At 46.1% G+C, this 24,194-nt stretch overlaps 2 protein-coding genes across 6 annotated transcripts in view; both read right to left on the bottom strand.

Moving 5' to 3' along the window:
- Positions 1–13,615, bottom strand: part of si:dkey-110c1.10 (unconventional myosin-Vb) — a 22,071-nt gene extending 8,456 nt beyond the window's left edge. For 3 of the 5 annotated variants that reach the window (XM_048976635.1, XM_048976637.1, XM_048976636.1), the window contains exons 1-23: positions 13,415–13,615; positions 12,410–12,520; positions 10,553–10,721; positions 9,850–9,994; positions 9,251–9,407; positions 8,913–9,056; positions 8,569–8,650; positions 7,791–7,898; positions 7,588–7,700; positions 7,113–7,381; positions 6,701–6,782; positions 6,426–6,566; positions 5,470–5,595; positions 5,037–5,120; positions 4,533–4,676; positions 4,013–4,110; positions 3,850–3,936; positions 3,210–3,530; positions 2,181–2,337; positions 1,361–1,600; positions 924–1,133; positions 697–790; positions 246–394 (exon numbers count right to left, since the gene is read on the bottom strand). In XM_048976635.1, coding sequence (XP_048832592.1) covers positions 246–394; positions 697–790; positions 924–1,133; positions 1,361–1,600; positions 2,181–2,337; positions 3,210–3,530; positions 3,850–3,936; positions 4,013–4,110; positions 4,533–4,676; positions 5,037–5,120; positions 5,470–5,595; positions 6,426–6,566; positions 6,701–6,782; positions 7,113–7,381; positions 7,588–7,700; positions 7,791–7,898; positions 8,569–8,650; positions 8,913–9,056; positions 9,251–9,407; positions 9,850–9,994; positions 10,553–10,721; positions 12,410–12,520; positions 13,415–13,441 — 3,258 coding nt within the window. In that variant the 5' untranslated portion in view covers positions 13,442–13,615. Of the gene's footprint in view, positions 1–245; positions 395–696; positions 791–923; positions 1,134–1,360; positions 1,601–2,180; positions 2,338–3,209; positions 3,531–3,849; positions 3,937–4,012; positions 4,111–4,532; positions 4,677–5,036; positions 5,121–5,469; positions 5,596–6,425; positions 6,567–6,700; positions 6,783–7,112; positions 7,382–7,587; positions 7,701–7,790; positions 7,899–8,568; positions 8,651–8,912; positions 9,057–9,250; positions 9,408–9,849; positions 9,995–10,488; positions 10,722–12,409; positions 12,521–13,414 lie in introns of those variants that run through there. The other 2 variants (XM_048976639.1, XM_048976638.1) reach the window with 2 other exon arrangements.
- Positions 13,616–16,138: 2,523 nt separating this feature from the next.
- On the bottom strand, positions 16,139–23,491 carry LOC125709248 (RNA-binding protein MEX3B-like). The gene is made up of 2 exons (XM_048977514.1): positions 21,676–23,491; positions 16,139–20,204 (listed from the first exon to the last, which is right to left on the bottom strand). The coding sequence occupies exons 1-2, from the start codon at positions 22,163–22,165 to the stop codon at positions 18,868–18,870; spliced, it is 1,827 nt and encodes a 608-aa protein (XP_048833471.1). The 5' UTR covers positions 22,166–23,491; the 3' UTR covers positions 16,139–18,867.
- Positions 23,492–24,194: the final 703 nt, after the last annotated feature.

Genomic DNA, 24,194 nt, shown 5'->3' with positions numbered 1-24,194 from the left:
TTCTTCATATTTCACACAGATTTTAAAAGGACCCTCACCCTTCCCCCTACTCTTCTAATTTTAGTGTCAGGGACCTGGGGGGGCGGGCATCCCATGTTTCGTCAGATTGAATCTGGCAACTCTACTGGAGTCCGAGACGCCCCCTACAGGTCAAATGGCAGGTGACATAAGCTTGAGAGTTCTGGAAATGCCCTTTATCTAAATGAGGCCGTAACACCATTACAGGGAGTGCCCCGCCCACACACCTCCGCCAGGGCACTCATCTCACGCAGGTTCTCGTATCTCTGCTCCAGCCGGGTGAACTCCTTCAGCAGGCCTTGGTAACGCCCCCTCTCTTCCTCCAGCTCCCCCCGGAGGCCCTCACTGGCCTCGGCAACACAGCGCGCCACCCGATCTGGCGTGAACGAGCATGACAGCGAATAAATAAACTGGTCATGAACGAAGCTGGATCACTCAACAGGCTGTGTTGTGAATGTGCAGGCTGACGTATTCCTGCCAGCCAGTGATAAGACAGACATCTGTGAGTCTCACAGGAAGATGTGCTGACTCTCTTCTGCCCCAGGATGGTTCTTGTCACAATCAAAAAGTTCTAAAAACTGCTGCCCTCGCAGAAGATCTTCGCTGACGAAACAGATAACTCCACACCTGAGTGGGGCCTTACACACCAGAAAGGAAAGCCCAGAACCCAGCACCCACCATCCTGCAGTGCTTCCTGGTCCAGCAAACGGGAACACAGTGCTGCCTGCTTGTCCTCCAGAGCTTGCTTCTCCGCCTGTAGGCTCTGCACCTCCTGGAAGGGCCAGCAGTCAGGCCCGTGTGAGTCCTCTACTTTCCGATTTTGCACTCTGTCTAACAGGAACAGATCTGCCTACCAGTTCAGTGAACCAAGGGCTGGAGGTGACCCTTACAGCCAGCCGGAATACCTGCGTGAGCCGAGACACCTCCTGTGCTCTTCGCTCTTCTGCTCTCCGTCTCTCCTCCTCGTCCCTCAGGGATTCCGCCAGTGACTTGGGAGGTTGCTCCCGCAGTTGGGCCTCGAGCTTCAGCAGCCCCCTCTGCAGGCGAGCCTGCTCCAAGCTGTGGGACTCCCTCTCTGCATGCAGTGCGTCTCGCAGAACGGCAGTCTCGCGGGCCTAAATGGGGGGGGGGGCAGATGACCGCTTACTGACCACGCCCCTCCCACTGAAATGCATCACCACAGTTACGCCCATACTCTCTCACGATCAGTCACAACTGACAATAACAGCAAATCAACACACCTAAACAGAGTAGTTTTACCACAAATTAGATGCCCCCGAACCATCTACTATATCTCTGCATAGCCCCCGACCCCCGTGGACCCTTCTGAAAGGTGGCTGACCTGCTGGTCGGCTCGTAGCTGCAGCTGCATCAGCTTCACCTCCATGCCCTTGTTGAGCTCTCGGTAGCGCTCCACGGAGCGCGCCTCTGCTCGCAGCTTCAGCAGTTCCCGCCGTGCGGCGCGGCGACGCACGCAGCACTGCAGCAGCAGAACTGCAGCCAGAGTCCTCCTGTAAGCACGACGAGCCAGCCAGCCTCGCACTCCAGCCTGGAGGACCACTGACGCCCGCAGGGCCACCAGCTGAGGACCAGGCACATAGGGGACCAGCGTGTTACCATGAGACAGTCACACAGCCACATCGCATCTGCTGCCCGGCGGAGCTGGGAAGTTCAGGTGCAGATAATCAAAATCCAGACCATGATTTTATTTCAACCAACCCGTTAAGTTCTTTGTGACTGTGACACTTTATACTCAACTGGATGGTCGAAACAAAATCTTGGTCTGGATGTGTACTTTCTGGACCTGAACGTTCCACCACTGTTGCTCAGTCACTTGTCAGACCTTATTTTATATTTATAGCTAGATGGGGTGACAGTAGGACATCTGAAATCGACAGGAGGCGTCTCGTTGGTGCGACATCGGCTTGGATCTGGTGTGACACCATTGCTGGCAGCCAGCAGGAGTGCTGTGTAGCTGCCTTGGGGTTAGGTTAGGGTTAGGTTAGGGTTAGGGTTAGATAACCCCACTGGACAGGAAGGAGAAAGTGACTTGGCACCATAAGCCAAGCACCTTTAAATGATTACAACATGGGTGTATCTTTACTGGCTGAATGGGGAAATCAGACTGTGCCGAACATAAGCATCCCCCCCGGGACCCTCACCATCCAGTAGTGGCGGCGTGCCAGCGTGCCACGGATGAAGGCCTGGATGGTGATGGTGGCCTCCCGGATCAGCAGATAGAGCCTCCTCACAGCCACCATGCGGAAGGTCTTCTGGATGACCAAGGCGGCATGAGAGCGGCGCAGGGTGCGAGCCAGTCTGACAAGCATAGGAAATGCCTTTTACACGTCACACTCCACATACCAGACACAAAGACACACTGTACCACTTAATCAAAGGTGCTGTAATAATTAACAGCTATGGAAGGAATTAAGAACAGCTAATTTCTGCCATTAAGGCATCTTTGATTTTGGCTTGCCCTTTACTGATGAATTAATAGCTTTTGTCAAAAGGTACCACACGGACAACAATACATTTTCAACAATACTAACCCAGTACAATGCTTATCATGGGAATATAACTATATCATTGTGCATAAGTCTTCGGTAGTTAAAGAAAATGATGTTTAAATAATCTTCATTTTTTTACTCGATCACTACCCTGCCTTGTTTGGCTAATCAATACCTCATTCAGTAACTAGTTAATTAATTATGCGAGCTGGTGGAAAACATAAAACAATCATTTTTTATCGCGTTACTGTTAATTTGCATAGGTTCTAATGTTAAACTGTGTTTTTTTTCTGAGCAAATATATACTTACTACCCAAATAAACAGCCTTAAAGATTTTCTTTGAGTGCCCACTACTGCACTATAAATTTATCCGTCCAGCACAGAAACGGCAGTTTTCCAAATCAGATGCTTTTTAACCGCAGGAGAAAAATCCACAAATCATAAGGAAAACATGCAAACCCCACTCACAGAGAGCAGGCGCGGGATTCGAACCCCAGAGGAATCAGCGCTATCCGCTGTCCCACCACAAACACAGTTATTCGGTGCCACAAATATTTAAATATTCAGTGACATATGATATCTGGCAGCTAACACGATGACTTGCCCCATAACAGCGTACAGCAAAAGAGCCAGGAATACAGAAGTATAGCGTCTCTCCCACGGTACAATCTGCCTTTTACCTCCTGGCCAGGCCTCCCCTGGCATATCTCTGCAGGGTCAAAGAGGCCCAGCGGGTTCTCTGGTAGTGGCGCCGGGCCAGCCACCCACGGACCCGGCTCTGGATGGTGACTCCGGCCTCCCGGAGCCTTTCTGCACGCAGCCTCTCCAACAGCGCCACCTGACCGGTCCGGAAAAACACCTTGGTCTTTCCAAAGCAGTACTGATCCGGGTCAGGGATGAGGGCCGCCAAGGCCTGCTGGCAGGAGGCCCGCAGCTCCTCCTGGTCCACCGTCCCATGGAATAAGAGGCGGTATCGGCTAAAGAACTCCAGGTAGGTCCACCTGGCGGCCAAGGAGCCGATCGAGATCAAGAAAGAAACCACAATGCGATCAGCTAGCAGCACATGCTAATGAGACGTGCCTTATCCAAACCCATATTGGCCAATCCATAAATCTGCACATTTTTCATATTATACAGGTGAACACATCTCATTAAAATTCTCCTTTGACGTTAGATCAATACAAATACATAATCCACAGAATAAATTAGCCAAGCTAATTAGAAATTCTGAAAACAGCAGTTGGCGGATATTAAAATCTATTTCATTTACATGACACCGTCCTAACTCAAGTGGAAAAAAGTAGTTTTTTTTTTTATGACCTTGAAGGGAATCCAGCGGCGCTGATCCGTATGGTTTCCAAAACTCCACAAGCCCGCAGCTGCTGGACTGCCCTCTTCGGGTCGAACCTGAAAACAGACGAACGGGAAGTATCGCACGCGTACAAGAGGCCTCGCCGGCACAGAGCGCGGGTCCATAACTCACGCAAAGGGCTCTTTGAGGTCATTGGGCTTGATGCAGCGGACATAGTGGGGGTTTGTGGAGTTCAGTGTGACCATCAGAAGCTGCAGGGACTGACGGAACTATGAGCAGGACGGGAGAAAGAATGAAACACGTCAACTGCAATCGATGCCAGAATAGTGTAACATTTCCTAAATTTCCTTCGGAATCAATGAAGTGGCTATGCATGTATATATGCATGTATGTATCAATCAATCAGCCGTCTATCTATTCATCCATCCATCTATCCATCTATTCATAATTGCATGCATTTCATTACTATCTACCAAAGTCTTTCATCCAAGAATACAGCTAATCTGTCATTGAAAACTGACCAAGAAAAAGATTCACTAAAGAACAATTTGCTATTTTAAGCTTCAAAATATATTTTTGTCATTATTTACCATTTTTAATGTGCAATAACAGAAATGATCCCACTGGAGCAGCTGAAACATCCAGGATTCATACTGTAACAGTGGCAGGAAATTACAATGAAAAGGTTTACCTGAAACCCTACTGTTTGCTTGTGCTCCCTGTGAGCCCTCTTTTCAGAGTGTAGGCTCCCATTGGGAATACTGGCTTTCAATGCAGAGGAGGAGAGAGCTCCCCCTGCTGGTTCCTTCAGGAAGAGCTCTGCCACCAGCTCAGACTGTAGTAGACAGAGCTCAGTTCAGTGCAGGGTTACTGTGTGTAAGGGTTACTGTGTGTATTCCAGCCTCAAAACTCTTAAAACTTCAGAACATTAAAAAGTTCGGCAATGACGTATTTATTTAAATAGACAGAGTAGGGGATATATTTTTGGCTGGTGGCCAGTTTTATCCGCAAAGGGCCGGTGTATATGCAGGTATTCGCTGCAACTCCCTAATTAGATTACTAATTAGAGGACTGATTGGCTGAAGAGTCCTCACACCTGGGTTTGAACAGCTGACCTAAAGATTATCCCAAAAAACCTGCAAACACACTGACCCTTTTAGGATAAGATTGGCCACTCCTGGGATATAAGGTGTACCTGACTAGCTCTCAGGATGTTGATAGGCTCTTCAAATATTGTATCCCGGTTTTTTTCCAAAAACCCATCGCACTCGTACCGAACCTTTTCACACGCAAAGACAAGAAGAAAATCAAATAAGCATTGCCAACTGAAAAACCTTGTTTTTTGTACTCGCGGCGAGGAACACTAATTTTGAAGTCTTCAAAATATTTGTTGAAGCATAAAAAGAAATTATACAAGGCGATATCCGAGAGCCACGTGGTAAATGAAAGTGGAGGTAAAGTGAAAGTTATCAGAGGCCGTGCCGAGATTCATTTTTTTGGATCCACCCGTGAAAATTCTGCTATCTGAAAAGTGATAAGTTTCGTCTTTGTATTAAATTCATGTTCTTCATGTCCTGGGGGGTCTCTGTGAAAAGAAGAGCAGTGTGAGAGTGAAAGTGGGGGCTCACCATGTCAGCAAAGTGAAAGATGATGAAAGCCGAGTTGGACAATCGTGGCTTGCCAAAGTGTGGGCTGTGGTTCTGGTGCTGATCGTACAGCTTCTGAGCCCAGTTTTCATCCGAGCCTTTGGGTATCTACCAGCAAGCAGAGCAAGCCAAGGCAGAAAAGGAGGAGAGCAGCGCTGGTGACAAGTCGCCCAATATACCTGCAGCTCATTCGCAGCCCTGCTGACATGGACACGGGTGGCCTGCAGTCAGAGGTCAATCACTGAATCGCAAGTGGCCCAAAGCGAGCAAGAATCTTTCACTGTGTGCCCAGCTTGCACAAGAACAATAATGACCCGCTTCAGCTCTCTGAATTCATTCTGATTGCAAGACTTTGTTTTCAAATGACTGTGATTGCGCCGTCCTTTGATAAACTGGACGCGCTCCTTTTTAGTTACCCGATCCGTCATTGTTTGTCCTTATCAACTCTTAATGATGTGGACTGAATCATCTTCCAGTTGTTCTTTATCCTTGTTGAATGGGAACATTTCAGAGGTAAATAAATAATAATAGCAAACATCCAAGCTGTTTAGTATAATCCCATAACAGCTCACGTTGTTTGTGAGTGATATACTTTATATTAACTGCACCTTCACAAAGCCTTTATAGTGCATTCGTAAAACATTCATAAGCAGCATGTAAGTATACCTTAACATCCTAACATACCTTAACAACTATAATATACATTAATAACAAACGTTATATGGGAGTGACTGAGTACTTGCCCATTTTGAATGAACTAGTTAATATGAACTTGTGCATTAACTTTAAAGGTGCTGAATAGCCTCTCTTCAGCCTTTGAACACCTTCCCCTCAAAAAGTCGGGAGCCAATATCCTAATCAATGCTACAGACACTGCACACCCATCAGCCGTGATTCTCTAGTGTAAATACTGCCCACACGGGAATGAGGGGTCTTACCCTACACTCCTCATCCAGCAGGTCCAGGAGCCCTAGGGGCCCCTCAATCAGAGTGATACACGGCTGGTTGTCGCTGAACTCGATTCTGCTCCAGGGAAGCCCCTCCTTCTCATATTCCTCCTGCTCTAGCTGGAAGACGTGCTGAGAGGGAGGAGACAGGAGCGCCGGCGAGACAATTATGGGACGAGGGCGGCCAGAAGAGGCTTTACATAACGCCGGCTGATGTGGCCCAACCGGCACCGTCATCATGCAGAGAGACTCCCACTGAGACTTACCAGGTTGAACTGCTGCTGCAGTTTCTCATTAGCATAGTTTATGCAGAACTGCTCAAAGCTGTTCCAGGCGAACGTCTCAAACCTGCCACATTAAGTCAGACAGCAGAAAAGACAGCATGTGGCCCTGCCGGCAATCTTCCCTGGCATTCCGAGCGCTGACTTTAATCTCGGCAATATCAAAAAAGGATGTAACAAAGATCATTTTGTTTCACATAACTATCACTGTCAAAATGTTAATGTTTCCCCAATGTTTAAATAATACATAGGGCAGAGAAATTGTGGATACTGCACAATGGAGCACATTAACTTCTCAGCTGAGAAATGGTAATTTAATAACTAATAAGGCAATGAGTACATATATCACGAATGAAAAGTAATAAAGACGGAAGCATAATCCCTTGCGTCTGCCCACCCGTAGATGTCGAGGACCCCGATGAATGAATCGGGCTTCTCTTTCTTTGCCCGCAGAGCCACATTTAGCCGACTGACGGTCCAGGAGAACAGCTGGCCGTACACATGCTTAGCCAGGGAGTCTCGTGCATCTGCGGCCTGCTGACCCGACATTGGCTTCATCAACATCTCCCCGCCCACAGCTAGCCGTCGGTTGCACAGCCAGTGCGCCATCTGAGCACGCTCCACCCCCAGCAGCTTACAGAACACGAGCAAAGAAGGGTCCTCAGCCTATAATAACAGATGAATCTACAGGTTAAAAAAAACATTGTGATATGACGGATGGACACATATATCACAGCACCCCCTAGTGGTCTTCAAGAGTGATGGAACATTGGGGTGTGCATATAGTACACTTATAGCCTGCCTTCATAAAAACCAGCATATTGACAAAATACAAAGAAAAAATTTTACAGAAAAAAAAGAAGCTTCCTTGCATTGATGTAGCTTCGATCAGCGCCTCTCCCACTGGCTTGGATGCTGATGTTTCCTAAATGCAGGATGGCGGACAAAATCCGAAATAGCTCCATCTGTTGGTCAGAGCGAATACCTGGATGCACAGAGCAAAACGCCATGAAACCATTAATCAGAGAAGTTCACCGTAGATGTGACTTTACAGAAGGGTTTCAAAAATCCTTACCCAATACGACGAGCGTGTTGCGAACCCGCTCAAGATCAGCGAGGTCGTCTGTGCCCGGAATCTGAGTGCTCCCTCCTTGATTTGTGTAGCGGAAGCATTCAGCTGCCTCTGCAAGACAAGAACATGCCGAAACACTCAAGGGAAGGCTCTGCAGTGTCCCTTCTGAAGCTTGGCCCTGCAGTGTCCCTTCTGAAGCTTGGCCCTGCAGTGTCCCTTCTGAAGCTTGGCCCTGCAGTGTCCCTTCTGAAGCTTTGCCCTGCAGTGTCCCTTCTGAAGCTTGGTCCTGCAGTGTCCCTTCTGAAGCTTGGCCCTGCAGTGTCCCTTCTGAAGCTTGGTCCTGCAGTGTCCCTTCTGAAGCTTGGCCCTGCAGTGTCCCTTCTGAAGCTTGGCCGTGCAGTGTCCCTTCTGAAGCTTGGCCCTGCAGTGTCCCTTCTGAAGCTTGGTCCTGCAGTGTCCCATCTGAAGCTTGGCCCTGCAGTGTCCCTTCTGAAGCTTGGCCCTGCAGTGTCCCTATTGAAGCTTGGCCCTGCAGTTTCCCTATTGAAGCTTTGCCCTGCAGTGTCCCTTCTGAAGCTTGGCCCTGCAGTGCCCCTACTGAAGCTTGGCCCTGCAGTGTCCCTTCTGAAGCTTGGCCCTAGAATGGGTTGCATAGAGCAGGAATGTTACAAAAGCGACTTGTAGCAGTTGTTTGTACCAACAGCACAAACGTGTGCTGGCTCTGATTAGCGTCTGTCACAGCTGAAGCCAGTGATATACTTAAGACAGAGCCAAGAATCACCCAGTTTCAGCGCTTTCATCTCGGGAAGGTCCCTGGCAGCACACAGCTGGTAGAAGATGTGGTAATTCCTCTCCTCTTGGGCCTAGAGACAAAACAGGCTTTTAATCAACATTTTGACATGCAACACATTTCAAATGAAGGAAATACGATCAGCGTACAAAAAGCGGCCGGCAGCATATTCACAAGCAGTTCTAAACAGGTGTATTTAAGACTTACTGAAGATGAGTTTAACAACAGCATACTATACATAATATCAGATTACAGATATAGCTGGTTAAACCTATTTAGTCATTAAATGCTAAGTAATTTGATAGATGCATAGTGAACTGTCAGTCTACAGGTACCTGGAAGACTACTCTGGATTTCTCCAAAAGGTAGGTCCTCATGTTTGCCCCAATAATGTCCCCATGGTTTCCAAAACCAATCTCGGTGTACTTTCCGAAACGGCTGCTGTTGTCATTACGGGTAGTCTTGGCATTTCCAAAAGCCTATTTAAGTGACAAAAAAAAACAACTATATTTTTCATTAATTCAGGAGTTTCAGCAGAAACACACCAATAATGTGAGCTACCTCTATTCCAGGGCCAACTTTAGCTGAGTGTGAGAAGACAGAATGTTTCAGCGGACGACACTCGCAAGCAGCCACATGTACAACACGCGCACCTCCAACGAACACCCTGTACCTCCATAATGGGGTTGGAAGCCAGGACCTTCTCCTCCACACTGGTCTGCTGGGCTGCACCCCCGACCACCGCAAAATAGCGCATGGTGAACTTCGCCGAAACCGTCTTCCCAGAGCCGGACTCCCCACTGATTATAATGGACTGGTTCTTCTTTTCTCTGGAGGCAGTGACAGGAAAGCATCCATCTTCGGGTTTGTGCCTCGCCTCCCGCGTAAACTTAAGTTCTCCGGTAAAGAACGGCTCGCATTTCAGCCGGGTAAAATCTTCATATGAGCCAAAAAGTGTAGGAAAGTCCAAAACACAAGTGTGACCGCATTCACAATAAGCATGTGAACCACGCAGGGTGACATTTCACAGCTACTTGTGGTGAATTAACACATAGGTGGTACCTGTTTTATTCCCTTGGCCCAACAAGTTGTATAAATCACATACTTTTGCATTCTCAAACAATATGGCAATGAGGTCAGTATGAGGTCAATCCAACGCAAATCATGATGGAGCTGCCTAACAGAAACTGACTGGGGCATGACTGGGAGCGATGTCCCTCGAATAGGTGCCCATTTGCAGTTGCAGACCAAAGACGCCCCCTCAGCCCTGACCTGATCATGGCCCGGTACGCTTCCTCAGCCACAGAGAAGATATGCGGCTCCATGTCGGCTATATCCTGACCACTGTAGGCATCGATCACCTCCTCGCCATAAATGGGAAGCTGCTCATAGGGGTTGATGGCCACCAGGACAATTCCTATAAGGGGCAAGAGGTCCAGCCGACAAGTGCAAAGAATGCAGGTCGTGGGAATTTCATTATTAGCTACTGTTAGCATTTAGCTAACATGTAAATATATATGTGAAAAAAAATTCACTTGAGGTTTATTCACTTATTATTGAGCCAGAAATTACAAAGCATAACATTACAGCAAGCACTGGACTAACCAGACAACAGCACAATTAAATATGATGAATTATAGCACAGACAGATGTTTTATTCAAGACTTTACTGTATTTGAGTTTCTTATATCAAGAAAAGACAATCTCCATCTCCATTCAGAAAAAGGGTTCTGGACAGGAGTTTCAGGACATGTCAGCTGTGGTCTTTGGTTAATAAGTAGTCAGTCGTCCACAGAAGACTTGTTTCAAATCAGAATATTGTCTCCTTACTGAACTTTACACTCAATGAAAACTAAGGCCCCAGACAAAATGAGCTTTGGAAGCAGAGATCCTGTGACCTTTAACACCAACTTGCCATTCGCTCAAGCAGTCCTATCCGGAACTCTGCTTCTCCGGGTTTCCCAGACTCTCTCACCGCAATAAGTGTAGATGTCGTTGTAGTCAAGGAAGCGCACGCGCAGGTTGTGCAGCACAGCCGGCTCATGGAGAAAGCTGAGGCAGGTGAGGTCATTCTCCCCCTGCAGGATCTCAGGGTTACCGAGAGGAGGGAGATCAGATGGGGACGCTACAGGATGCCGCGCTTCCTGGCGAGCGAAAGCGAAAGGGATGTTTGTGACAAGTCTGCAATGACAGAAGCATCGTCATAACCGATCTTATGCACCTTCATATAAGTTCCTGAGTTACAGACAACTCATGCTTTTGAACGGACTGCAATAGAGCTTATTATATTAATAATTTGCTTTAAATACAATGGTTTATAGTAACGTAGGCTTGTGAAAACGTTGCACGGCTTCAGCGGTTTGTCGGCCGAGGTACGGTACAGGGCTGTATGACGTTACTTTTATTATTACTGTCATTATTATGTACTGTGATATTACTTATCCAGCTTACCAACAAATTTAACTTAAAGACAGACTTCGGGAATGTATCTCCTTCCTAACTGGAACTAAAGATTTCCATTGGGGGGGTGGCGACGCGCGTAGGGTTGGGTGATTTGGACCCAAAACCATACCTCGACATTTTTAGACAGAATAGCAGCGCACAACATATATTACAATAGAATTGTGTCTGTTTCTAATGCAGTGCCGAGGACCCGAAGATAACAGCTGTCCCATATTGGCTTTCCGCCTTCTCCCTTGTGTACAGACATTTCTCCAGCTTCTCTGAATCTTTTAATGACATTATATGCCGTGGATGATGGACCCCATATTCTTTGCGATATTACATTGAGGAACATTATTCTTAAACTGTTGCACTATTTTTCACAGAGTGGGGAATATCCCAGTCCCAACTTTTTTGAAAGGTGTTGCTGGCATTAAATTCAAATCGAGCATATCATGAAACAATACAATTTCTCAGCTTCAACATTTGAAATGTTACCTTTCTTCTATTTTCAATTAAATACAGGTCTGGAAAAAATGAAAAGACCACAGCAAAATTTTACTTTCACTCATTTCTCAATGTATGGTGTCTGTGTAAAATGTGCATTTTTTGCAAATTCCAGCCTGGCTTTTCCCTGGTTCTCATTGATGAAGGGCTTCTTCCTTACTTTATGGGACTTCAGTCCTGCTTCTAGCAGCCTGTTATGATTTATCCTAGCAGAGCACTTCACACCACTTAATGTTTCCCATTCTTTTTGAAGGTCATTTGAGGTCATCCTCCAGTTTATGTCATGCTGCCAGATAACTTGATGCTCATCTCTGGTCGTCTACCAGGCTGGTTTGTGGTCATTGCCAGTGTCTCCTGCTTCACTTTGTTTCTTTGTACTGCTGCCTTAGAGACTTCGAGCCTGGAAGCAGTTGTCCACTCAGTCTATCCTTCTGCCAGCAGATTTTAAAATGCATATTCTTAAAAAATATAGAGTGGTCTTTTAATTTTTTTGCAGGGCTGTATGGGATTTGCAAATCATTGCATTAATTTTTATTTAAGTTTTACATAGCATCCCTAACCCAAATACTTCAAATTTTGACTCATCAGTCCATAAAACTGACTTCCACTCCCATTAACAGAGAGATGCATAAACTTCACAATATAGACAAGTGTCATTTCAAGCAGGGGCAGTCAAACTTTTGACTGGTGCTGAAGTATCAGCAGAACAGCTAACAGCAGATGTTATACATGACGGCGCCTGGCACGGTTATTCTGTGTCTGCCAGTGAGATGAGTCTGTGAAATGCAGGAGGGGCAGTTACAGTGGGAGTGGAGACGCATGCAGTGGCGAGGATGAGTACACAGTAGCTGAGGTGTTATCAGTGACATCGTCACTGCCTCACCCTGCCGTCACTGAGCTGCAGCAGGAGGTATCTGTCTTCCAGCTTGAGGTCCTGTAGAAGTTGACCAGAAATCCACACTTCATCTGGGTCCGGTAACCAGACACATGTCCCCTGTCATACACAAACATAAACGCACGGTCACATGTAAAGTAATCAATCCATCCTTCCACATCTCATCCAGCAATACAATGCGGATTAAACCCTGGAAGCCTTATTAATAAAGCCAAAATACAAGAGTGTAAATACATTGTGTGGTGAAGGATAGCTTAAACCCGACTCAGGTCTTGCTAGTTTCCTTGACTTTGCTAAAATGCTCAGCACATATCTCATCCTCACCTCGTCTGCAGGTTTACCTCTCATCAGCATAAAAGTTCATCTTCCTGGTTAAAAATTAACATTAATCACCTCGATTTGCGCTCCGACAGCTGAGATTACTCATTATTCCCAGTATAACATAGTCTTCTCCTCCCAGTAATGGGCAGTTTACTTCATCCATCAAATCCGACATTTTGATCCGTACAGAAAATCAAACGAGAGCCACTCTTCTGATCACAAGACGGGAGCCCAGCCTGCAGGTGCTGTCTAGCCTTTGGATATCAAAGTCATGGAAAGTTCTAGAATTTTGCCTGCAGTATAACTCTCTGCTCAGCAGACTTATTCCACTTTCTGCTGCTGTTTTCATGTTACCTATTACATCTGTGAACACAATCACTACAAATCGACAGAAACTGAAACGCAGATACCTGAAAATTATTCTGATATAATTATTGCTTGAAAAGTTTTGACACACTAGCAAAAACAAAAAAAAAACAACATTAATGTTAGCTAACAGTTTTAAATATGAATCATTACTGAAATTCATGTCAGTTGCAATGTTTAAATCTGCCAATACCTATCTAACAAGAAAGCACACAAGCCATTCTTCAAAAAGGAAATTACATAGACATAAATAAATGGATATTCAAGTAGAATTTAGGGTAAATAAGATTCCTGCCTCATCCCTACCTTGGTGTACAGGTCAGTGGCGGCCATGATCTTCTGGGTCAACCTGACTGCTTCGGGATGTTTCCCTACAGCCCGAGAAAAAACACAGAGCGCGGAGGAAGATGGCAGTTCAGAACATTAATACTAGAGGTTTATGTATCTTGAGATGATCGTCCCCATTCCCCAGTCCGCTATCCCTGCCTCTCCAGCGGAGGACTCACCCTGGTGCACTTTGAACTAGGAAAGGCACAAGAGAAACCTTGACAGCCAAGTTAACTGTTAATCTGTAGATGAAGAGCAGTAAGATCCCTGTGTGAAGCTTCCAGGAACTTTGCATTAGCTTCTCCAAAAACTGTGATAGGGTTAGAGTTCAAACTGGACCTCAAACAGAGACAAATCCGAACCTACGTTGCAGGACACTTCTTAATTACCTTGCTAATTAACTACAAGTTCATGACTTTAATTACCCAATCGTGAGAGACCACAGCACAGCTACTACCCCGACTCATCAGTGAGAGATGAATTTGATATTCAGCGAGTAAATACCAGCTCCACTAAAGACAAACTCGTATGGGTAGAGACTAATAAAGCAGCTTAAATTAATAAAAACTGCACTGTTGTTTTCTATGTCTGCACATTCGTTAAGGTGGTATTTGACAGAAGACAAAATTTCAAAGGAATTGTTGAATTATGAAGGTCATTGGATCATTCAACAGCAAGGTCCTCAAGTCAAATTCTCAGCGCTCACTCAGGTAACTTTGAAAGTTTTATGTCTTTGGAAGCGTGACCCGAGAGGGGGCTGTTAGGGGGGGTCTTTCTGCAGGGATGAGTTTACTGCTCTATCTGCACTGACTGCCTCTTCCAAATCAATTAAACTTTTTTTTGTGTTGACCTTCCCACAGGCCCCACGAAGTGCTTCACAAACATTTACCAAGAAGAGCATCGCAGGTAAATGTTATCCTCCAATGTTCTGCAGAGTCTGCACCCTCCTGAAACTGCATCAAATATTGTCACGAGTCAGGGGCACCCAAAAGTCACCAGCCGTGCACACACCTGGCATTGTGCACGCGCTCAGATGAGGACACGTTATTTACAAGCACTTGAACTTCCTTCCTGTTTTTGGTACTATTCAACAGACCATTGCACGTGCAAAATATTTACCTTATTTACTTCGTTCGATCACAATGGTTCCAAACCCAAGGGGCTTATTCACAGTACCTTTCGCACTTACTTGTATAACCTTCTAAAGAACTTCTACTTCATTAAAACCTTCAACCACACAGACCACCTCCCATGCTTCCATTAATTGAACATATGAGCAAAACAATCGTTTTTAAAAAAATTCAAACCTGTAAGGGAAATTTATTTCCTTTAAGTAAACCCACAGATAATCAGCAAAAAAAATAACATTAAGCACCGATTCTTTTAAAGGTACCTGTAAGCGTTAGCTTCGTATTTCGGGTAGATCTGAGAGGAAGGGTTAGGGATCTCTTGATTTCTCGAACCTCTGCTCACCTGTGCCCTGCGTAGATGGTCAGAAGTTGGTTCCTCCTTCGAATCTCAGCACTTTCACTGAGGAATCTTGCAACACATAGCTAGGAATACACACCCCATCACGGGCTGTAACTCTCATTTTATCATTTGGTTTTATAAAAACACCGTCGTGGGGGAAAAAAAATCTCCTTAGGGTCAGTAATTGCTACAGTGTACATATGTCTATGGAGAGCTGTGGGTTTAAAGACCTTTACTAGTATTATGACCCTTGACCTTCCGCATAGATGACTATTTATTAAACCAGCGTTGTGTGAAGTCAGACCCATACAATTAACTGAAATGCATGTATGGACCTTGGGGCATTTCGGGGAAGAACAATCCTATTGAGTGTAAACATGCTAGGGGGGGGCTCTGATGACAGCGGAGAATTCTCCAGAAACCGTGTTTTTCTTTATTTTAGGGGCACGTTGAATGTCCTGCTGGATGTCATGCAAAACAGCTGCAGCTGAACTCTATTAGAAAATATTTGGCGCAGACCAGTAGCGCCGAGCCTTCAGGACATCTTGTTAGAACTCCATTTGCCTTCAGTAAGATGTGAACATTCTTGACAGAATTTGGTGATTAGATGACCCATGTTTTAATAAAAATGAGTGCAATTAATCATCATACAGGCACAGGCCAACTTTAATAATGCCGATCCTGCATCATCCATCCATCCATCCATCCATCCATCCATCCATCCTCCCTCTAACTGTGTATCCTGATGAGTGTTATGGGAAGGGCCTGGAATCCCAGCGCTCAAGGCTGGGGTACAGAGGCTACAGGACAGCCAGCCAATCACAGGGTCCAGGACAGCCAGCCAATCACAGGGTCCAGGAGAGCCAGCATCTGAACCAAGCTCCTGTCTTGCCCATCATATGTGAATTAAACTATCCGAATAATTCTGCAGATGTGTGGTACAGTAACATTATTTCGCTCTGCCCTCTGCAAAGACACAGAGATGGTCCTGCTGTACTGTGTGTCAGAAACCAGGCATCACTTAACTTCCACAGCTGTGAATCATACTGAGATAGCAGCTAGCTGCTAACAAAACACGCATTTTCAGAACATGGATGCTCTCCCCCTCCCCCCCGCCAAACTGGCTGGCTTGAAGTAATGCACAATGACACAAAGTACCATTTACAGTAAAAAAAAAAAACAAACAAAAAAAACATTTATTAAAGAACCATAAAAAATAAAACTCTTAATACAATCTCTCATAACCATATATGTACTATATAGAAGTACTTCCCCTTAAGGTTAAAAGGTCCATAAACTTTAAAATAAAATATATTTCAATGTAAAACTCTACTCAATAAAATTGCCATCTGTCATAAATTGCCTACAAGTAGAAAGAAAAAACATTTTTGTTTTTTTTTTTATAAAAAAAAAAAAAGGTCACATGATCAGGGACATTTAGGTCATAAGCAAATACGAAAAAAAAGACAATCATATTGGCTATCGGCCAATTAATTCAAGGCATGCAGATTGTGAACAAATAAAGAGTCCACATTGGTTCTTGAATAATGCAACACTGCTAAAGAAGTGACCAAAATACAGAATGGAAGAGACAAGTGGGCAGTTCGAGGGGGAGGTGGGCAGTGAAGATGGCCGCCCTCCCCGTGTAACAGTTCACTGTTCCCACAATGCACCTAGGAACAAATTTCTGATTGGATCGTACCTTTCACATAGCCAATGTACATTTTGCAGGCTGCCCCCTGGGAATCCCCGTTTACGTACCCATCATTTGCAGCACAGCGTGCTTTGTACAACTCCTGATGACCTTAAAACGAGGTAATCCAGAGGTAATCTTAGGCATCACCTACCATCCATAACAAAAAAAAAACAAACAAAACAAACAAACATTCACCAGCAGCATCCCAGACTGGACAAAAAAAAAAAAAGAAATGCTTTAAAGAACACTTGTGTCGCTACGGGCAGTCATGAGATCATGTCTCTCTGTGCCTTAATACATTTTATTAAAGAAAAGATCCAAACAAAAATAAATAAAATCTGGTACATGACATTAACACCACATAAACACGTGCATTCAGCTCAAACGATCACACGCCAACACCGAACCCTAACAATAACCCTCCCAACACTTTGGGAGTGAGCTGATCTTTGTTACGGTCAATGGAACAAACTAACGATTAAAGTCGCAGCGGCACATCAAGCACCTGGAAGCTCTGCACCTTGAGTAGCTGCCACCGATGCCGTTTATTCCTACAAGACGACGCTGCTGACAGTGCTGGAAAGACAGTAAACAGTAAACCCTTCTTACATGAGTGATTTATGGCTTCTCACATCTCCTGGGTGTCTATGCTATTTGCATTTAGGGGCTAATCCCAGCAATTCATTTTTTTATACACCGAGAATTAAAAACAAATACCTAGTTTGGGAAAAGAGGGACTTTATAAAAATGGAAGACCGCCATTTGGGGCATAAGGAGGGGAAATAAAATAAAAATCCACACATATGGAGAGTATGCGAAACACCTGCCACTGTATATTGCTATTAAAAATGCCAAGAAAATGACATATTTATTTACTTGAACTCAGCGGCAGAACGTGTAGTGGCTTTGATTAAAAGGAGAAGGAAAATCAGGACACAGTCCACTGAAAAGGACACTGGTGCGTTTCACGATCACCAAACTGCCTTCCCTCCGCTACAATGCTGGACAGTCATGGGATAAAGTGCCACGACTCTCCAACCATTAGTGTGAGACCAAACTCCGCAGCCACAAAACACAACCATCACACAGACGAAAAGAACCATATATCTTACAGCCTCCTTAACAGATATTTACATGCTCGCTGGTCTGGCTTTGGAAAACCATTTAAACCAGACAACAGTTAGCAACCAGTTTTGACTGGAGGCCGAAAAGCACCTACCATTTAAAACACAGTCAACCTGCAGCGGGATCCGGGTGGTCGCGTGGATTTTGGTTTCATTGTTATAAAACAAAACCCACAAGAAACTAGGAGATTCACAAAATTGGCTGAAATTCTTTCTATAAGCTTCTATAAAAATTGGAAAAATAAAAGCGGAGAAAAGGGTTTAAAAACACACAATCGGGCATTGAAAAGATATCTTAGGTCTCTCAGTCTTCGTTTTTCAAGTAAAATCTTCCGATTAAAAGAATATGAGTTCGCAGTAATTATGCATAAATATATTGTTGTTAAAGTATTCTCTTATCAACACCTACACACAAAGAAAAAAATATGATTATCCATCTGTATTTCTGATCAGTCACTTCGCTACCCTATAAATGTCAGCATTATCGCGACACACGCACACAGAAATATCAAAGCCTAAAAACTACAGCAGAGCACAAAACTTCACAGATAACTGGCAATGAAAAACTGTAACGCGAAGACAGGGAACCCCCCCCACACACATCTCCGCAACGGCCTCGCAACAATTGTCATCATTCAAGGAAAAAAAAGTTTAAATGCAGGATAAAAATTGTTTAAAAATATCTAGCCCCTTATATGAATTATATTCTCTTTAAAAATACATTTAAAAAGTGCACCAGGCCCTTGCAGCTAAATTACTTAAGTAGCAAAACAACAGAATCCTTACATTTATGCAGTAATTGCTTTTAAACACTTAAAAAGTATACAAAGTTAAAACAAACTGCATTAATAAGCTTAACTCCTGAAGATAGATAAGACACTGTATTTCCCCCCCTAACTCCAGAATGGAACCTGCAGTGATGGACAGTAGTCATGTGATCCAGGAAGCAACGTCTCCCTTTGCAAACGACACATATTCTGACCCTACATTGCCTCGTCTATTGAAAATCAGTCTGAGTGTTGTGACTAATGCATTTTTTCTGAGCGTACATTGTCATCGGGATTCAACGAAACGGCCGGATCTCCGCCTCCGGTGACACATCGTCCCCTCGCGATTTCTGGCTGCAGAAGAGTTTCGGGGCATCAGGAGAAGATTCGGATACACTGCGTGGCGGGCATGTGGCACACGGGGCACTTGGGCTCGCCCGACTGGCAGATCTGGCCGGCGCAGTCCATGCAGAAGAGTTTATGGCCGCAGGGCACCAGGGCAGCGGTCACCTCGCTCTCGTAGCACACCAAGCAGTCCTTGGACGCCTCTGCGGGACCCACGGCAAGGGCGCCGGCCTTAAAGTGACCCAGCATCCCCGAGGTGCCGACCCCACCCTCCAGCTCAGTGGGAGAGCCCCCAGGCAGTGAGGAGGCGGAGCAGGATGACGAGTAGCCGGTGCTGCTGCCTCCGCTGCTGCTGCTGCTGCTTGCAGAGAAGGATGCGTTACCAGCTTGCAACCAGGAGAGGGTGCTGAGGGGGTCGCTCTGGGCCCGTCGGGCTAGGGGGTGATCCAGGCCGGCCTGGTCCGCAGACAGGGTGGGTGACAGGCGTGGGGTGACGGTGCCGCCGCTCAGGCCGCTGCTGTTGCGGCGCTGCGACCCGTTGAGTAAGGGTCTCCAGATGTGGGCAGCGCCAAACTCGAATGCCAGCTCTTCTGCCGGTGCAGCAGGGAGGCCGGGCGTCGACTCCCCGCCGAAGGTGAAACCGCCGCCGCCGACGGCACTAAAGGGACTCCCGGGGCTGCTGCCGCTCTCGGGGGCCCGGCGTGTTCCGGCATACGACTCGGAGCCCAGGCTGCCGCCGCCACCGGAGAAGGAAGCGGGTGTCACCTTTCTGGTGGGGTGGTGCAGCGAGAGAGGGGCGGATGGCGAGGAGGGGTGGCTGGCCCTGGACCACAGAGCGCCACCCAGGCCCATGGCGCCCAGCCCTTCCAGGCTGACGTCTGTGCCGTTGCTGTGGAAGTCGTTGTCCCCCTGCAGGTCCACGAAAGCCCCGGTACGCAGCGTGATGTGGGTCTCGATCTCCTCCCGTGCCCGGTCCACGTTCTCCGGCATGCCCGTCACCTCAAACACGGGGTCTTTGTCACGGCTCGGGGTCACGATGTAGGTATGTGTCTGCTGCTGGATGCGTTTGATGGTGGCCCCCTTGGGCCCAACCACTAGACCCACCACACGGTATGGCACCCGCACCTGGATAGTGGTCTGTCCCGGCAGATGGGGGGGTCCCGGTACGGCTCCGGCAGAAGAACCGCCCCCAGCCTTACAGCGCGAAGCTCGGATCATGGAGAAGTGCTCGGCGGCAGACAGGATTTCCCGTTTGGCCATCTCTACGTCTTCGCGGCGCCCAGTCACAATAAACACTGGCTGCTCTCCTCGCACTGGGGTCTTGATATAGGTGTTGGTCTTTGTACGCAGAGCTTTAATCTTACAACCTAGATTTAAAAAAAGAAGAAAGAGACAGAGGACTCATGTATAATTCCAGTTAATAACAGGTGAATCTATGCACAAACATGGGACATTATTAAGCTCAATGGATGTGCATTAAAAAGGTGCAATTGAGTGTGCTGAGAATTACACATTAGACCGGTGTAGTTAATCTACCCGAGAATCGTCTGGAAGAAGCAAATAAAAGGCTATCAGACTTTCCGTTTTAATAATAATATTGTCAACACATCTTAACTATGCAGACACGCATAAAGTAACAATACCGCAGCCAATACACACTCGCAGAATATACTGTCGTACGCCTTTAAAAAAGGGCGGGGCTTAAGAAACAACCAATGCCGTGCAGAGTGTGTGATGTCATTCCAGGAGCCAAAAAGCATGGCATCTTCAAACAAAGGGAACAATGAATTCCCTCTGTTACAGAGAACCGTTTATCTCTAAATCTAGTCAGCGTAAGGTTTACCTTCTCCAACTGACTGAAAATGCATTTTCCTAACACGCACTTTAGGCAGTAAATGGACAGGTCCGCGTCCGCAGTCTCAGCCCACTGAGCGCGTATTGATCGTCCCAGGCTGCTGTTCAGCTGCTGCAGACAATCAATTATTAATAAAACGAATAAGTGTTTACCAATAACTTGTTTTCGAGCAGATTCGCAAAGCCTCCTTTAAATAGGTAATACGGACAGCCACGCCAGCTCGGGCAAACACCGAGGCTCCACAACAGCCTATATCCTTTGTTTACCAGGGCTGGAGTTCTGCAGACATGCCCAGACTCCGACAAGCTGTCGCTTTGTCTGACTGTCTGCGCCCCTCCCCCTCTCTCCACTACCGCGGCAGCCAACCGCTCCTAAACAGGCACTTTTTAAGCCATTCGCCTAAAGAATAACGTTAATAAACTCATCCGATGGCGCTGTCGATCTGGTACAAGACGCAGGACAAGTTTTCCTCTAGCCGAACCCAGACGCCGTTAGGCCGCGGTGAATAAGCAGCCAAACTTTTGACCGCCGCAAGACAGTCGCACCCAACTGCAATAGTCCCGGCAAGGCTGAAAACAAAGGCTTTCAAACTCCTGCTTTTTTACCGGCATTAACCCAAATGACAGAAAGTACTTCACTGACAATTGGGATATACCATAGTCGTAGTTCTTAAAGTTTTAACCTGAAGTTACTACTTCTCCTAATGCTTATTTAGCTTAAGGACATCCCCGACATTTAGCCACGACACATAGCCGTAACCAACTAATAAACAGCATGCGTGATCATACTGTGGTTATTTAATATTGTAGTGGCTTTACAGAAGACACTGGGAACATCTGCAGAGCATTAACGACATGCGTCTAAATACAATAGCACAAATGATTTCTATAATGCAAAATACTATATTTCGTGACAAAAGAGCCATTGTGCACGTAGAATGTACTCCAATTACAAAAGAACGGCGGACATTGAACTGTTCCTACCTTGTCTTCCCACGATTTCTGCAACGTGCTCCGAACTAGGGACTGGCACACATTCCGTCATATTGACGCTCCTCTTTCGGCTGCAGAGTGCGGAGCTCGTCTCCCCCAGCATGGAGTGAGTAAGCGGGCCGTTCATGTGAAACCCACCGGTACCGTAGTACTCCTCGGGAGGAGAACATGATACGGAAGATCTGGGTGATCCACCGGAGTGTTCGAGGATCTGCAAGCTGCCAAACCCTCCTCCTACGCCATTGCAAGTCTCAGGGTTAGAGTCTGTAGCATCAAGGGAGTCGACCATTCCTCCCCCGTCGCTGCAGTCCGTCTCCACAGCCATGAGAGACAACTGATCGAGGGCGAAGCGCAGCGCGTCCTGATGCTCTTCGTCCCGGGACTCTGGCTCAGAGTCATCGGGCAAGACAACCCCAGAGTGCTGATTGCTTATCACTCTCTCACTATCCATTATTTCTGAGTGAAAAAGCGGGCTAGGCATAGTTCCTGAGTTTGGGCATTAGTGTCGGTGCGATGCAGTTTTCTAATCCTTCTCCATGCACCTTAAATGTCAATTTTACAACAAAAAAAATGTTCAATCAAAGCACCCCTTTAACGTAAACATCTAAATCAGCGCATAATTCTCAGATGACCCCCCCTTTCCCTTCTCCCCAGTTCCACTCCCAAGCCCAATCACTTTTCTTTCACCCTTCTTTTTATTCCAGTTTTTTTTTTGTTGTTCAGAAGATAATTTCTCCCTATGTTTGCATCACAGGTTTCGCACTGCTCAGTTGTAAGCAGTGCTTTTTTTCCTGCCGTGACTTATTGCTGAGTGTTTTCAAACTGCGGTCTTCCCCCACACCTCACTGAAAGAGATAATGAAATGCCTATAAAATTGAAATAAGAACTTTTTCGGAGACGGCAACCTTAAGTCCTTGTTCACGTTGTCTTGGCCTTTGTCTAAAAAAGCACAATAACTTGTCTAGATCGCGGACTGACGGAGTTGAACATGCCTACGAGATATTAGCTTCAAGTTCTTTGTTTTCTGGTTTGCCGTGAACTAGCTTGCTAAACATGCTTTCAACGATGTGGCCCTAGACATGTCATTTTTCATATTTCTCGCGAGTCCTAAATGAAGTCTGCCTCGTTAGTTGATCACCCGCAATCAATTTAACAGTGCAATAAAGATGCAACTGATATCAAAACAGAAAAGAATCCGTATCAATGGAACAGGAAAGCAGGTCTCGCGTTTACCCCCTTTCAAGTTTCTACTTTCTTCGTTCCGCTAGCTATCGAAGAAAAAGCATTTCTTTAAAGTGAAGCGCGTCTACCTTGCGGTGTTTGTTGCCTCACACCTTTATTCGTGCCGTGCTCACGTCCGCCGCCTTTGTCTCGCCCGGCGCACGCCGCTCTGCCTGCCCGTGCACGCCGCGCCGACGTCACCCGCGACACAACAATGGGTTCAAAGGCCACGCGGCAGAGGCGCGCGCGGCCGCGGCCACGCTCGGCGTGCTTCCACTCACCCCCAGTAACTCCACGTTAAGCGGCGCCATGCATCGCGCAGTTCTGTCGCTAACGCGTCTCCGTCGAAATCAGTGCTGTCTTCCAGCCCCCCTCCCTTATGTATGTGAAACGTCCAATGTGATCGACACAAGCACATTGAGATAATTGTAGGATGTGGGTAATCGACAACAGTTATATGACGCTTGCGACCGCGTTTGCTTCATTGCAAATATAGTCAAAATATATGTCCAAATCTATTAAAAAAAAGATAAACCGAAAGGCAGCATAATGACAGTCATACTCAGACATCCAATAGTATTCGCACTCATTGTCACGCCTTGGGAGTGTGTAGTTCTTTTACGGTGCGGTGACCTGAATAAGTGGGGTTTTATGTTATTTATGTTAGTGATGTTTAAGGTCGGGAGAGATGACCGTGAATATTTACTTGAAATGGGTACGCAAGGACTTCTTTAACTTTGAATATGTCGGGAGGCGATCAGTTTTATATGACAACAATGAACATGAAAATTGCAGATGGCAATACCGGAACAGATGACAGCACGTTCTGCAGGAATAAAATAAATATATAAATATTGTGACAAATTTTACAACCGGTGGGATCCTTCTTATTACAAATCTATCGGACTTTTCCTTATTGTAAAATAAGACAGTTGGCTAAGCTGATGTAACTCGAAAACATTCTTTCAGCTTAGTGTATTAAGTTGAATACCGGTGTACTTACAATTTCTATATGTGACCGCATTACATGCAAGTATTACATTTCAGATTAATTTGAATAGTTCATGTGCGATCTCAGTGTTTCTTCAAAACAGCAGCGTAACCGCACTAGACTGGAAATCATCCTTCCATACAGCCATGACCGTCATGATAGTCCATCAATCCACAACCACTTATCCTGGTGAACGTTGCGGGAGGGGGGGGTGTTAGGGTGGCTACAATCTGGCCAAAGATGCCAGTCTTCTGCACGGAAAATACATACACAGTCTAATTTCGCATGTCTCTGGACA

This window comes from Brienomyrus brachyistius, chromosome 15 (genome assembly GCF_023856365.1).
Source record: "Brienomyrus brachyistius isolate T26 chromosome 15, BBRACH_0.4, whole genome shotgun sequence".
NCBI classification, from domain to species: domain Eukaryota; kingdom Metazoa; phylum Chordata; class Actinopteri; order Osteoglossiformes; family Mormyridae; genus Brienomyrus; species Brienomyrus brachyistius.
The sequence above is the reverse complement of the archived record's forward strand: the minus strand, read 5'-3'. Positions and strand labels throughout refer to the sequence as shown.